The sequence below is a fragment of the Trichoplusia ni genome, chromosome 9 (genome assembly GCF_003590095.1).
Source record: "Trichoplusia ni isolate ovarian cell line Hi5 chromosome 9, tn1, whole genome shotgun sequence".
NCBI classification, from domain to species: Eukaryota; Metazoa; Arthropoda; class Insecta; order Lepidoptera; family Noctuidae; genus Trichoplusia; species Trichoplusia ni.
The window spans coordinates 12,698,730-12,715,467 of NC_039486.1; the positions used below are offsets into that span (position 1 = coordinate 12,698,730).

The following is a 16,738-nucleotide window of genomic DNA, read 5'->3' on the forward strand; positions in this document are numbered from 1 at the left end:
GTTTACATAAGATAATTGATGTGTTCCATTTACGGATCAGGCAGTGTTGTTAGCTTTCACTGATAATTATAAAATCTTACCAAACTAACATAGTGTATGTCAATATAAAAAATACTTAAAAAGGACTTCGATAAATTAACTGAATAATAAATTTAAATAAAAAGTACATTTGTAAATCAATGATCATTATTTTTATCATTATCATAATTACTGTTAATATCCTGTCCGTAAATTTGTAGGACTTAATGGATTTATATAAGTGAGCCAAAATAATAAGTATTAATGATATTACTGCCTTAATGATACATTTGCTAGTGAAAGTATTGGATAGTTAGATAATAATTAATAATATTAGCCATTATTATGTAGGACATTTATAAGCCTTGCATAACGCATACATTTTAAACAATTAAATTTACATAAATGTAACAAAGTTGTTAATAGTTTTGTTTAGGTTTTATTCAGGCTGTCTACAAATTTAATGTTATAAAAAAAAAAATTACTGATTCTGCATTTCATAGCATATAGAGTAAAAGCTTATAGATTTATATATTGATATCAGATATCAGATTTATATATTGATAAGAGTCATCCCTGTGATAAGTTTTGATTGCCTCCAACATAATCTTGTTGCTACTTCATAATATTCCTTCACCAATATTAATTTTAATGACATAAAATGTTCCCTAAACATCTTATAATTGAGTTGGTATACATTGAGTCAATTAATAACACAAATGGTATTAGGGGAGAATAAGGTATGCCAAACAGTTCTAAATGTTTACATGTTTACATGATAATAACTACCTCGTGCAACTCGAAGTAAACAACAACTGTACTGTAACATTTCGATTGCCATGAAACAATAGGTCAGAGAGTGCTTTCGAAATCACCAACAATAGCCGAGTCGTGTGCGCCGCGGACCGCTAGCCACCGTTGCATTCATTCTCATAGTAAACAATCACTTTTACATTATTAAAAGTGTGGGTCAACTCATTGTTTGGCCTTATGGTGCTTACTGCATTAACTATACAATACGCAATAGCCATGGTAGAGCTACCAACAAAGTCATTTACAAGTCGAGAGACAATAGTCGCAAAGTAGCGTGCGGTTGTAGAACGCGCAACGAGCGACGGCGACGTAGAGTCCGAGCGACAGTGACGCTGACGTAGCGCTGAGCCGGCTTGCCGCACGCCGGTCGTCACTCAGGCGCGCTGAGCCAGTGAGTGCCGCGCGCTCGCGGGGACGGACGTATCGCCCCGCGTACTGAGCGCTCTCGTGTTCTGTGAATTACGCGGTTCTCGTTGACGCGCTCCATCTACTATAGTACGCATATTATAGTGTTGCTCGAGTGACGCTTCGTTTAAGCATGCTGATGGTACAGACCAACACTCAACCGATGAAGAACAACAAAATTAAAGGACCACCTCCGGTGCCTCCGCGGCCTAACCAGAGCGTGGTGGCGGAGGCCCTGGCAAAAACAAGGAAGGCTGTAGCGGACTCTAAAGCAAGCTTCACTAAGTCTCGCGCCTTCTCTAAGCAGGATAACCATTACACACCGAAATCTAAAACTTTAGAACGAGCTAACACAGTCAGTGAATCAACAGTGTCACCCAAACAAAATGGTTTAGCGCGGGTTAAGTCCTTTATCCGAGATGTAATCAGCGATCGAAGCTCTTCTTCCGATGAAAGAAAATCAAGTGGCCAAAATTCCAGAAGGAGCTCTAGTGACAGTAGTTCTATTCCCACTCCGACGTCTAATAAAAGATCGAATGAATCACTTAATTCTAAAGCTGTTAAAACATGTAGACAAATACTTGTCAGATCTCTATCAACGTCCAACAAACTAGATCAAGATACAAAATGTAAAGTATCTAAGTCTTCTAGTTTCGCAGAGAAGACTCTACCTTTACGCAAAGCACCTCCGCCACCGTTATCACCGAAACCTAAGTTAAAACCAATGAAGCCTTTACCTGTACATAAAAGTCCTGTAGATAATAATAAACGTAAGGAATCGCCAGAAATAAGTCCTTATTCATCCCCAATAGATGCGAAACCTCCAAAAAGTCCTGTGGCAGAAGCACCCTATGCTTCCGTCGAAGAGGTTCAGGAATTCGACGACAGATTACGAAATAGTCCTTCAAAACAAGTCAGTCAACAACCGGATACAAAAACAAGCATACAAGCCGAGCCTCCAAGTCCAAAACCGGACGAAAATGAAAATAAAAACATCAACTCCTTGGAAAGAAAAACATCGCGAGTGACTGAAATGTTAATTTCAGAGATTCTTGCTAGTCGGAATAATAATAAAGACGAGGCGAACACTGTTATTGATAAAGGGAAAGATTCTGAGAACATGACTAATGGCAACGAGAGTTCGGAAATGGAAATGATGAAGGACATGAACAACCATGAGATGTTGATATACGAGTTGCAGACGATGCGGTCGCAGTCTAACGTGCCGGAGTCCTTGGACGGGGCGGAGGACCCGGAAACCAACGGGCAGTGCGACTCTGAGGATTCCGAACACTCGGAACAGAATTACGCCATGTCCTCTGTAACTAGCGGGAACACTGACGATGATCAGGCTTACGCGTACATACTCGACGACGACCTTAAATCTAGGTAACGAAAAATTACATTTAACATTCATTGCCTCATTTATACAGCGTTACTGAGCTCTTCCGCGATATTCGTTGTGTGAAAGGTCATACGTTCGGACTTCGGATCAAACAGTAAACATTTATATTCTCGTTAATGATCTGAACATTATGTTATGAGTAAAACACTAATTGTGTTTAGTTGTCTGTAATAGTGTTAATGTTGTAATAACCATTGCGGCTACAGCTATACTTAGAAATAAATCTTGACTGTCTATTGTCATAATTAGTAAATCTTTATTTCATAAGAACTCCATTAGTCATACTCATGGAAGATCATTAACAACGTAATTTTTTAATATTAATATTAGGGTAACATAAATGAAGGTAATTTTTCGCTGTGATGTTTTTCCGTCCATGAAAAAAGATTTTCATAATGACAAATTGCACTATAATCTAGTTCCTAAATATCAAAAGTACCAAACCATCATACACACATCATACAGATTCACATTGTACAGACAAAAGTCCCGATGCTTGTAAAAAGACAGAGCTGTGTAAATATAGCAAAGCTTTCGTCCTCCTAAACTCGATATTTTGTCGGTAGACTACGTAAGCAGTTCCGGGCGATCAGCACGATGTCTTTGCAAGGACTGCCGCCTCTACCGAAGAGCCTCAGCGGCTTCGCTGACGGCGAGCCTGACCTGCAGGACACACCTTCACCACCCTCGGACAAACCACCAACGGACCTTGACTCACAACTCGCCTACCTGAAGAAAGAAATGGTAAGTTCAGACTATTTCCTAAACTTCAGCGGCTAAACGTGCCTTTGATCCAGTCCAATACATAATTTTTCCTAGAATTCTTGTTTCGTAATATCTGTTTGATTCATGGATAGAGACTCCTAATGCTACTGCAAATAAGTATAGCTAAACTTACCCATTTTAATACCGGTGTATAATTTTACGGTGCATGAAAAAAAGTTTACGAGTACATTTCATTACAAAACTCAATTTCGTTGGTATTTTAAACAACGTTATAAAATTACCTTTTTGGGCAGTTTTAACACGGCTTTGGGTTATGATGACAGGAAAAATGTGGGCTTTACATTCCCAACCAAATATGGATACTTGTTGCGGCCGTACCGATATAACGAAAGTTAACTTATCGATAGTACAACGTTCTTAAAGACAGCAATTTTATAGATACTAGAGGTAGTGACACCGAAAATAGAATAGCTCCCCAGTGTTCCAATACAAACATGGCAACATAGAATAAATAATGTACACACAGCAGACACGAGCGCAGTTTAAAAAACAGATGTTGTTCATACATTTGGGCTTATCGGCCGTTTGCCGAACATGTAGGGAGAGCTCGAGCCACGTTTACTTGTCTTACGCGCTTGTTTGGCAACATAGGAAATCGAAAATCGAACCGTTTATCGCTACTTTTATTGCTACAAATTAAAAACAACGAGTAATGCATATCAATGTAGGGCACAGATACAAGTAATGGGCCGATTGAGATAGGTAATATAAGTTATCTGTGTCGCGAGTGCAATTAACAATTGTTTCAGTCAATGCCGCTTTATCGACCGATATTTTGTTTAGAATATGTATTTATTTAGCTCTACTTGTTCCGCGTGTTAAGATAATATCGACAGAACTCATAATTCTAGAGCCCGTAATAAAAACAACCGATTTGCGTTTTGTGATACTTTTGTACCGTCTCATGTTTCTGTGAACTAGAATATTTGTAAACTAATCCAGACTCGGTCCGTGTCTTATCTACACGCCACCATGTCATACCCATTACACTGAAAAAACTGACGCATTCACTTCCCTGCACCGATTAGGCAGAATAAAAACAATTGACGCTCTTGCAAGTTTGTATAACTTAAAATTTACGTCAAAAGCAAATCCACATAAATAAGGAACGTGCTACTAACACCTGGTACATGGAAGTCGTAGATAATAACACATCATTATCGCATAGCAGCGCTCGGTGCATGACGCTGACGCAAAAACTCGTAACATACAGTTTACTATCACGTACACTATGTACCATTATGTAGTGTCACAGACCACAAGCTTGACAATGAGAAAGGTCTCGCCGACACAACTCTATTTGTGACGTAAACCATTCAATTCAATTGTCTACAAGTATTGCACTGGTCGCGTTGTCCTTATAGGTCTTCTTAATCGTTTACGCTTCGATTTTTCTCTCCTCCTGTGTCTGTGAAGTGCGCAATTCCATTATTGAAATCATATTTCAATAATGTCATTTGGTTTATTAAGTGTTACTTGTAGAGATTGCAGTTTTCAAATATTTGTACGATTTCATTGAATGATAAATTTATTTTCGCAATAAAATGCCGTGTTAATTGTTGTCAGCAAAAAGTATGTAGGTTGAAACATTACGTGTTATTGTTGTGCACGATAGTGTTAATATTTCACAAAGTAGACAGATCGTAATTGATGTGGTTTCGTGTACCAGGTGTATAATAACGGCTCTAATAGCAATTATCACTAGTCTTAGACCTTGGAATAATTTGCATCCCACACCACGTTCACCGCGTAATCAATATTATGGTTGTTTATGTCTCGTTTTGGCAATTTTATCTTTAAACCGGCAATAAAAATAAACGAGTAAACCTTTCTAAAAAGGCAAAACATATTACTTTCACTAAAACAGTATCGTAAAGACGTGATGAGGACTCGTAATATTTTCCCTTCACGTGTTCTTGGGAATTTAAGCTGTGTTTGCTACGTTGGATTTGTGATCTTACGGTCTCGATACTCTTAAACATATTCTTTGAACGATAATTATGCGTCTTCATATAATACATTCAATTGTTTTGCCGATAGCACTACAATGACTTTGACGTTACACGTGCCTCTATTAATTAAAATCAATCTCAGAGTTGTACTCTTCATGACCCACAAAAAAGGTTTTATATCATCGACATCCAAACTGAACTGATCAATACAGAATAACTCTCAGCCAATTCAGATGTCAAGACCTTTTGAAAGTCATTATCCAACGAGGTCAGAGTTTAAATTAATTGTCGTATTTGCAGGTGTTCCAGCGATTGTTAGGTAACCAATGTAGCTTTGGTGATGCACAATGCAATTATATTCTTGGCATCCAACGAGCATACATTTAACGCCTATCTACATTGCAGATTTTTACTGACCGTTAGTTTGAATGGCCCTAGCATCTGTGTAATGCCTGTTACAATGATTTAGAGGATAATCTCAATGTGTCTATTTTTATTTAAATGTGCACCTATTTGATACCAAGTTCCTTACGAAGTAGGTCAAACAAATAGTTCAGAACGAATCTTTTTTTTTCTCAAGTCTGCTTCGGTAGCTTACAAGTTTCTTATAAAAGTTGCAGCCGCAATATAAATAACTTATTTTATACTCACTAAATAAATACACTTTACGTAAGTTAAAGTGCTTAAACATTTGTCGAGGTTCTCCCCTGCAGGATCATTCATATTTGGTTATGCTATGAGATTTGCCAAAAGAAGGTTTCGACAAAAAAAAAAAACAAATTTCCTAAATTTCCACATACATCCAAATAAGAACACATACGTAACCAAACGTGACGGCCTATATGAATACTAAATCGTAATATTTTATAGAAATCGCCTAGATATGTGTAACTGCATGATAGATCCGGTTTGACACCGCACAAGTTACGTGCATGTCGTAATCTTGTTTGCATTTATATGTATCTTCGTTAGCATGTGTGTAGGCGGCACGTGGTGGCATGCTATCTGTTTGACACAATCTATGAGATTTTAAACCTCATTTTCTTTATATTACCTGCCTTCTGTGTAGTTGAAATTAGGTCTTTAGGCTAAAATGTTTTCATAAAAAATCCCGTAACACCTTCATTAGGTACAGAATCAGTTTATTACCTAAGATTTCGTTTTAATTTACATAGACTGTCCTATCCAATTACATTTTGTAAGGTCTTTAGAGCACCTTTTAAAATATAATTCCGGCGCATTGCCCTGGCCTCAAGAGTTGTAAGTAACTGTGAGTGTAGACTGTACATAGTACTTATAAAGTAGTGTGAGAAAAACTGCTAACAATCAAACAGTCGTAGAAACACCATTACAGTACCTTACTCGGACTAACAACCTGATATTAACTTGGACCGGTTTTTAAATCACGTTGCGATTCTTTTACGTATCATTAAACAGCCCGCTAATGTTAGCTTACGTTATGCCATATCCTTGTATAAACCTATCGAACGGCCAGCAAAAAGTTTAGTCTAATTTATATTAAAACTTTTTTGAATCACAACCTCCTTATGGAATACCTGTCAGTATGTTTCTTTTTGAAATGTTGCCAGCCAATTAAATGTTATATCTCTATTTAATTATCAGAATTATAATTAGCCTTTTATCAAGTTTTGAATCTAGATTTAATACTTGCCTTGCATTCTTACGTTTAAATACAAATTAGGACTTAAAATTTGGACACGTAATAATAAGGTTTTTTTGTTACCGGAAGCCGAAACAAATCTTGAACTAAATCAAATTGTTATAAGAAATTACCTTTCTCAAAATATAAAGAACCCAATTTGTAATTGACCTCGTAATTTAAGCTCCATACGTTTTATGCCTGGATACGCGAATTTAAATTGATAAATGATCAAGTGAGTAGTTAACTGTAACGAAAAGTTAAATTTATGTTCTCAGTTTTAATAATTTTATATTTTCGTTCTTGACATCAATTTATATCGAATATTCGTCCTACTTAATGCTTCAATTCATGGAAAGTCTTGAGAAAATGTATAAAGTGAAGAGTTGTACATAGTTCCCTGTACGTTAATAATTATAATCGAACCTACATCCGTGTAGTCAATACCCCGTTAGAAACATCTTCACGTTGGTCGTTGCCCACTTTAGACATATTATGAAAGCTTGTTATCTGGACATCCGAAAGAGATAGCGACTTTCTATGTCTTTGTACAACATCGTCTTCCCACGCAATTGTTTAAACGCACCCATAAACAGCTTGTTGTGCTTTTCCTTCACGACTTATAACATGTAATTGACCTGCGAATTATGCTTGTTAACTGATTTAGTCTGGCCTGAAAAGGAGAGCAGACAACAAAAAGTTTTAATTCACGTGCCGTGCGTATGAACTCGGAATTACCGACAAAAACGCTGCATGCGTTTTTGTTTTTCAAAAACTTGTCTCTGCCATACCTGAACTGTTTTGAACTGATCGATATCTGTGATGCCTTAAATGTTCCTTGATAAATAATTCTTCAGTCATTTAGAACATTTTAATTGAAACTCATTTATTCATGAAATTTACGACATCATCCTTGAATCTACCGTCATCGTAACAAATCATTGCAACTATTGGATCCTTAACACACGGATAGAGAGTACTTTAAAAGCCTATAAATCGTTTAACTAATAATGTTCCATAAATGTTGCCTCCCGTATGAATGTTGCCCTCCTAAACGGCTGTAGAATGTGCTGGTGACGATTGACGGAACGGTATAACGATTAACCCTCTACCCGCATTGTCTAGCGCTGTATCCGCGTTGGCAACAAACGCCAGGATGTTAACCCGTACTACGAGAATAACTCACTCAAATGACACTGGTTCATTGTCAACGTTTTCTGCCATTTTTGTTAAGAACACTGTCGTGTAAATATCACTTTTGGCTCAGAAGTGGTAGTTCATATTTCGGTCTCCAATAGAGTCCTTCACGCTACCTTTAAGGCGATCTAAATCGATCCATAGTTTGCTCTTTATACGTTCTTGAATGCCAGTATGATTCAGGCAGTGTTCGTTACACGAACGGGCTAGCAACTAACCCTCTCTTGGTATTGACAAATGTCAAAGTTCTCCATCCGCGTTGGCAAGCGAAGCCAGGATGTTAACCAGAATAACTCGCTCAAAAGGCACCGGTTCATAATCGTCACCGGGTATTTTGATTCTTTGATCCAGTTTCAGTTTATCGGCATTATGACATTTATTGTTATTTGTAGATCGTCTTTCATGTTTCGATTAGATAGCTTCATCCTTGTTATTTGTATCGTTGATGTAATTAAAAACGTTTGTATAGTATATAAATGGTGGTAACATGGCACATAAATGGTGACACACTTGGTTCAAGTTCGTACATTGTCTGGTTTAGCCATGTTTTTTTTTTCAATAATAAAAGTTCAATGAACATGGTTTATGATTGTTTTGAATAACAATTTTAAAAAGTTACTTCAAATGAATGTCTTTGATAACGCTAGACAGGAATAATATAAAATCGTATTTTTTTCCAAATATTCAGAAACAATTGAACTTTTGCTTATCTTCTTGGTAAATTATGAGTTGCAGTATGCTTGATTATAATTTATGATATGTAGTAGGAGCCATCGTATATCGAGAGTATGTCGTGCCTGGAGGGACGCACGTGCTGTTATTTTTAGCACGAGCGACACCCGGGGGCGTGTTACGTCACAGCTGTAACCAGATTAGACAAAAATTATCAAATGCAATGGACAGCGCAGCGGCTGTGCCCCGTTAACGTCGGTAATGAGAAAATGATATATCTACGTATTTAAAGGACAGACTATTTTCGAACTGTGATGTCATTTCGGTGTTCATTATTTCTGGATCCCTCTATGTCTCGGTTTACGATGATAAAGCTTTTAACTAACGCGTAACTTATATAAAATGTCGCTTTTCTTTCTAGTTTTACGTCTATTGCCTAATATATCACGACTTTAAACTCTGTAAATTATTTTGAACAGTTAATGTGTTGGGTTACTTAGGTAGACAGCGTAGAAACAATGAGCCTATCCCGACCCTACTTAACGAGGTTTTAAGTGTGCTCTATACTTAGCGTTACATTGTTCTTAAAACTTTCGACCCATTACGGTCACGCCGGATTAGCCACCAGGGCACAAGAATAGGAGCAGAGCCTCGTGAAGGACGTGTGCTATCGTCGAACAGAAATGGCCATTAAACGTACTAGTTTTCTGGCTACTGTAATTACCCTACGTTAGCACATTTTGTTACCGGGATAATCATATTCAAGCAATGTATACAAGCAAACATAAAACAAAAGTGGGTAATATGTGAAGGAGTCTTAAGAGTCTAATATCACCGACATAATGCCTTCGTCCAACATTTAACCCCTCGTTCGTAACACGATTTAACAGGCGTAATAAACACCAATGACATCGTAGAAAGATGTGATAAAATGTCAGTCGCCTGGTTTATTAAGCTATCAGATTATCTTTGACTTAGTAGACGCATGAAACATCGAGGGCAGCTCCAAACTCACTACACCATCTATATATAAATAACAGAGTCAACAGGGCATTAAGCAAAACAAACTGTTTAAACTTATGTTTGATAGACGACACGGCTCGTTTACTCAAGCAAGCTCTTTCATTCGACGTTTTTTGTCGGCATTCTAATAGGACAGACGACATTAATTTACCGTTGTTTTAATAGTCGTCACACTTTGTTTCAGACTACATCGTAAAGTATTTTTATTTTTTCTTAGACACAGTAGAAATGAGACACACAAAACAATCTGGCACAATGGAAATCAAAACAAATCTCAGCTACAACCACTAATTGAACTAAATTGGCTAATGGGACCATTATATTATAGACTGCATCATAAAAATTCATGTCAACCATTGTCCACGGGGCACTTGATTGAAAGTCCGTCGACCCCACAACAACACTGACATAATGCCTCACGATTGGATTACTGACAACTTAACAACTCATCAATTACACGACCGACTCTGCCGACTATCGCTGACTAAACTAATATCCTACGTAATTGGATTCAACAGGCTACACCGATCTAATTTGAACAAATAATATGTATTGTTATTTGGTCAGATTATACGTATTTCGGTATCCTGGGAGATGCTAAAAATAAACCCTACATTCTAATAGTAGAGTCATTTAATTTCACTCCCGCCTGTTTCGTAATTTCTGTCGAAAAATTTATAGTTTTGTCTTCTGCTGAAAGACATAACGTAAAACTATTTATTATTTCTGTTGGAAAAGTAGTTTTTGTCATAAAACGTTTATATGTTGCTTTAACTGCTTTAGCATTTCTTCGTACTCGCAAATTATGATCTGGACGAATAGTTTTCAAAAGTGGGGTATTTTTTCCGTTGTTTCGACAACAATGCTGGTCCGAGTATTTGTCGGTGTTATTTGGCACGTGGATTATTGAGCCACTTGTTTGGTTACACTTGAGTGATGGGTGCCTCAGTTTCACCACACACCGTGGGTCGTGGCACTAACCTCCTTGCGCCTGCACCTGTGCGCCGAGCCCGCGCTCTAGACACGTGTTTATCTGCTCCATTAGCGATCCTGCGCCGTGCTCACGTGTCGTAATAGAACCTTATTCTTGTTTGCTCTCAGTGTAATTTCTTATCTATACCAACCTACCTTCTCAGAATCTACCAACTAACTCTCCAACTTTTAAGAAAGTTAACGTGATTATTTTATATCTTTATAACGGAAGCTAATTATAAAATATTGTTAATTACAACTCCTACTGTCACGGAAACGTTTTACCGCTATTAGATATTTAATAACAAGTTACTTTTTCTGGTATTCGTCTTGTTGGAGTTGTCGAAAGAGAAATCAAGTTTTTGGTAGAGGCAACTCACATTTTATAGCATTTAGTATGATTACTCTCATATTTCTAAAAAATATCACAGACGTCTATGAACACAGACCAATCGAATATAAAAGTCAGTTATAGACTTGCTCCTGTCACTTTCTTTTACAAACGCAATGATGTTTATGTTCAATTGGTTCCTAACAATTTGATATAACTTTTGATGATTAGATCTTAGGGCATTTCCGTATCAATTATAAAATATGTCTGTTGTGCGTAACAGATGCTCTGTTGCAATCTTTCTATTGTGACTTGAAGACAAATAAACAGTTACGAAAGAAGTGCAATACAATGGAGGTGCGGTCTAACTGTTGTTTTGTCAAATTTATTTGCTTATTATCTTTGTTCCCAAAGATTCAATGCATAGGTTTGTGATAAGGGACAGCTGATTGAATCACCGTGGCGCATCTGCGCGCGCGCAATGGCGCGTGTCGGTTGCGCATCATGGCCGCCGGACGCGCTCACACGCACGCTCCCGACTACTTTCACGTGTCATATTCGAACAAAATTTCACCTACATTTGGATTAATCCTCATTGGGCCAAGCATGCAAGTCATTAATGTGCCGTCGATATCTCGGTACAACCACTTTCTTTAAACTCGATGCACTTAACATGCAACTTGCGAGAATGGTCCTACAAGATTAATGCAAGAATATTTATGAAATTCCTGATTCGTAAAGGTGACAATCCGATATAAAGCCCTTGAACACGACAACATTAGCGATGTAGGCTAATGGTATGCGCGAACACTTCTTGTGGTGCTTATGGAGGTTGCATAATGCGCCGCAAATCTGAAGAGCCCACTGTCGCAGTCATGTTTCCTTCTGCTTCTATCATTTTGTAATAGTTATGTAAAGGCCCTACTGCCGGTCACACGTTTGTAGAGCCTATGTTAGATAACAGGATCACTGTATCCTGTATGAGAAATGCAAAATGATATTATTTTGTTTTCACGATTAATCGCTAACTAAAGCTTAGGTCCTGAGAAAGGAAACGGGCTTCCTTTAATTCCTCGGGAAGCCACAGGATCTTTACTATACAAATAAAGTGCAGAAATTAGTCCGTATAGATAGTATAGACCTATAAAGAATACAAAGCTCGGTCTGTCAAAAAATCGTAGTCTACACTGTTACTTACACCGTTAATTTATTGTTTAGTAAAAATAAAAATATATCAATAAACTGCCGAGGCCTCGGAAACTAGACAGAATACTATTCACGTTAGTTTTTTATTCATTGAAATCGAGCTGCATTTTTCCAGTATGTTTTTGTCTTATCACTTTATTTGTTGTTAAGTATAGTGGTGAGTGTCCCCTGAAAAAGGGATCGGTTGTAACGTTAGGGTAGCGCAGTTAACTGTTATCGGGGTGCGCCGGACGTTTTAAGTATCGCAGGATCGATTTGTAAACGACACTCGGAAAGGCTTCCTCAGACTGTTGACCCTTAACACCTAACTGTGTTTTGATTCCACATAGTGTTGTATAAAGATGATTATGTGAAATCAGGATATTTCGTTTTTTCTTATATATATTTTATTTAAATGTGCAATGTCAAGTTAATATAAGTCTTAAGCGAGTTGGGTTTTTGCTGATGTCTGTGGCTTTTTAAAGGTCAATGAAATAAAAAATATAATGTTATAATGTAACTTGCTGTCGTATTAATTGAAAAATATACAACAAATAACATCAAGGCCACGTGCTTGTTAGAGCAAAATCAAATGACTTATTTTCGTCGTTTAATGACAAATAATAAATAAATCTATTTATATTACTATGTCATGACATAGAGTCGAATTTTACTTGCCGTAATAACCTACAATAATATTAACTTCTTATAAGTAAGTATGTGTATATCACATATACTTAAATTAACCACTTATATTAACTATCATTTGGGAGCTTGGTGAAGCAATTAACACATTCGATTTGATTACCCTCCCAACGCGTGAACATGAAATATGGTACTGATGTAAGAAATTAATTATGATATCATTTTAGAAATTTATGACGATCGTAAAAAAAGTGTACTTATTCTGCTATATTGTATTTTTTTTTAACGACATTTTTGTGATTGTACCTAATATTGGTTGTCATGCTGAGAAGTGTTCAATACAATCTGTTAAATCCTTGAAAAATAATGAAATAGTCTAGTCTTATGAAATAGTCATAAAAGATTTAGTTCAATTTAAGTTCTGATATCAAAAACCCTATCATTGATAAATACGTTGTTAAAATTTTAGGCGAAAAAAAATTCTTCCACCCGTAATCTTTCCAATGATCGGCATAAAAGAAATATAAACAAACATGTACTTATTTATAATATCACAATTGATGTTCGGTCTCGGTGCCAACGGATTTGTTATAAATATTTTGATGTTACTACCCGAAACATCTTCTGATCTGAGCCGTATTTTTGGTTATAATAAATTATATATTGAGCTTTGAAGTTCCAAAAAATTGTTTACTACTGAGTATGAGACTAACGCAGTAGGATTCACAAAGATGTTTCAAAGCATTGCAGCCGAAAGGCAACTTCACCGTCATCTTCGACTCTACATTATGTTATGCGATCATTGTTCCATTGATTTCCCTTTTTCTTCTCTGTTTTATAAACAATCAATCTCGTGTCACTTCAGCCAGCTCGTTTAGCAACACTTTTACCGTCCAACACACCGTCACGCTTTCTTCTGTGATTTGGGAAACGTGCTCTCCAAATCCAATATTTAAACTTCGCAAAAATATATCCTGTAGTCGTTATCTAAATTAATCTTGATTACGTAACTATTACTTAATACTCTTTTAATCAGGCTGTTTATGTAAACTTTACGTTTAATCGAATTTAACGATACTTAATTCGTAATGGCAAATTATGAGTTTTACATAAAATGTCCGTAATAGAGGTGGAGACAGTGAGTGCGCAAGAAAACCGTGACGCTTGTCATTTCCTGCACTAGATGGTATGGATTTTGTAACTTCGATCGTAATACATCAACGTCGCAGTGAGCAACGTTTAGGCTGCGCTTCCCTAATGACCCATTCATGTGCTCTCTTTCATAAGGCGGGCCAACCGCAACTCGCGTGCCGTGACTCACGACTCCCTCAGACACCATTAAAATACATGTGCGATGCTAATAGCAGCTCATTTTTTATTGATATGTACAACTGTATTAGCCCCAATGATCTAGCACGAGATACTGTTTTTTAAACACAGTTCTTCGCGCAGTGATGTCCAATGTCCACACATAATGTTTTGAAGATTATCTCAAACAAGACTGTTACAGACTTTGTTGGGCTATCAAACATAATTGTAATGTTGATCTTCTTCAGAATGCCATGATCAAACTGTGTGAAATTGGACGCACGAGAAAATATTGATAATTTTGAATGGGCCCAAATTTTCCGGATTTATTAAAGTAAACCTAACTTTCAATAGACAGCACGAAAACAACCTGATTCGTTGTTTCAGCAAGTGCATATCAGGCTAATCTGAATAACGCTTTGGCCATTGTCGACTGTGCTCGAAATTCGTTCACTTACACATTCAGAGTATCAGTGGAAGCGCGCCGGCACGTGAATGGAACCAGGTCGAGAAGACGAAGCCTACTTGTCACTGATTCCCACGTCGCGATGTTATTGAACAACCGCCTACGAATTCAGGAAGTACTCGTGTACTCGCACTACAAAAGGGAAAGGCTTTGTTCCATCAACGGTCTCTAAGGGTCAAAAGTTATAAAGGAGACCAGACAAAGTCCAAAAAAAATGATGATTTATTTTTTATTATAACAAAGCTTTGCTTGAACCATAACATTTAAAATATTCACAATACGTTCCCCGCGGCACACGCGATCGATGATCTGACCAAGGAAACGTAATTACTGCATCCGAATGTATATCCGTTACCAATATAATGTGGAACGAGCTGCTATTTGTTTACGTTCGGTATTCTGAATAACGACCATGAGTTGTTATTTTATCGGCAGTTCCTACTTTGTTCATCTCATAACGTTACATCAGAAGTAACAATACGCCATTACGTTGTTAGGATAATGAATACTTTGAGTTACCATTCAAAACATCCTTTCGCAATGCACCACGTTTGGAGAGGAAAGTGCAGTTTTCGTGAGCTGTGAGCGTGGCTGCGAGCGATCACTGATCCAATATTAATTGTACAGGAAATAATATTTACTGTGTAATTCAACGTAAAGTCCCTAGTAAGATGGTGAAATATAATGTGCGCCGTGAGAAGGCTATTGTTTCTATTCCGTCATAGTGCTCACCGGAGCGCGACTAAAGACCTCGAGGCCTAAGGCGTCTGTGACTCAGTCGGCATTTATACGGCTGTCCGACACTAAATAATACTTTTTCTACCAGTTTTCGTCATATTCGCTAAAGGAAGCCTTCCGTGAGTCACACCAAATCATTCAATTCCCAAAACCCATACAAGTATTCTCATAATATCTAACTCCAAAGTTCCACTTGACTTTCATTTGATACTCGTGTTATTAGAAATAAACCAGTATAAGTAAATGTGGAAAGTTACGCAATATTATATTGGAAGTACCTATAAAAAGTTCGCAATGAATTTTATGATGCATTGTTCAGAACCAACAAGGCACCACAAACTCGTTCTCGGGGATCGTATTTCGTCCGCGCATCTAAACCGCGACAACGTTCGCCGCCCTCGGCCATATTATAAAGAGGTTATACAAGTTGATTGTATGCCGAGGTATTAGGAACGTATAGGCCGGAAATTTTACAGAGGAAATATATTTCCTGGTTGTAAATATCAAAGATGAATATACAAAAGAACTTTGGATGTTAGTCGATCTCGCCTTAGCGGTTGGATGGTGTTAGATAAAGTTAAAATTAAATTAAGATTTAAGATAATTAAAGGTTCTCTTCTTTTATGATTGAGATAAATGTTACCTGAATTGCGAGATGAATAAAAACTTCCGTACAGAAATTTAAAGTAACAGTCCTCGTTATGTAAAAAAACGTGTAATAACAATTTTACAATCTTTATGTAAAAAATTCAGCAAGCAGGAAACAAAAAAAATATTCAAACGCATGAAATCTAAAATAAGGAGAACGAAGTGTGTGTTATTATAATCCGTTATGAGCATAAATCAATTGATTTAGTTCAGCATTGGTTTCATTGTGTTATGTACGCTTGCGAAAGCTTACCCGTGGCTATACGGTTGTAAGATAATCTCCGCGAAATCTTATCACAACGAACCTGCGGCTATTCAATTTCATTTTCTCGCCAATAACGTACTTGTACTCTGAGCTCTTGAAGAAGGGATGGCGCTGGCATAAAAGAGAGACAGCACTACAAGCAATGTAGCTATTCTTCTCGCTTCCACAACGATACATTTCTAGATAGATTAAAGATCGAAGTAAAAGCACTGGAGTGTTCGAAATTTCGAATATCAGGTCAACCTCATT

At 37.1% G+C, this 16,738-nt stretch overlaps 1 protein-coding gene across 2 annotated transcripts in view; it reads left to right on the forward strand.

Moving 5' to 3' along the window:
- The window catches only part of LOC113497803 (anaphase-promoting complex subunit 11-like), a 37,800-nt gene that overhangs the window by 1,781 nt on the left and 19,281 nt on the right, over window positions 1-16,738 (forward strand). The window contains exons 1-2 of one of the 2 annotated variants that reach the window (XM_026877544.1): window positions 652-2,625; window positions 3,208-3,385. In XM_026877544.1, the coding sequence (XP_026733345.1) occupies window positions 1,370-2,625; window positions 3,208-3,385 (1,434 nt within the window). In that variant the 5' untranslated portion in view covers window positions 652-1,369. Of the gene's footprint in view, window positions 1-651; window positions 2,626-3,207; window positions 3,386-16,738 lie in introns of those variants that run through there. The other variant, XM_026877545.1, reaches the window with a different exon arrangement.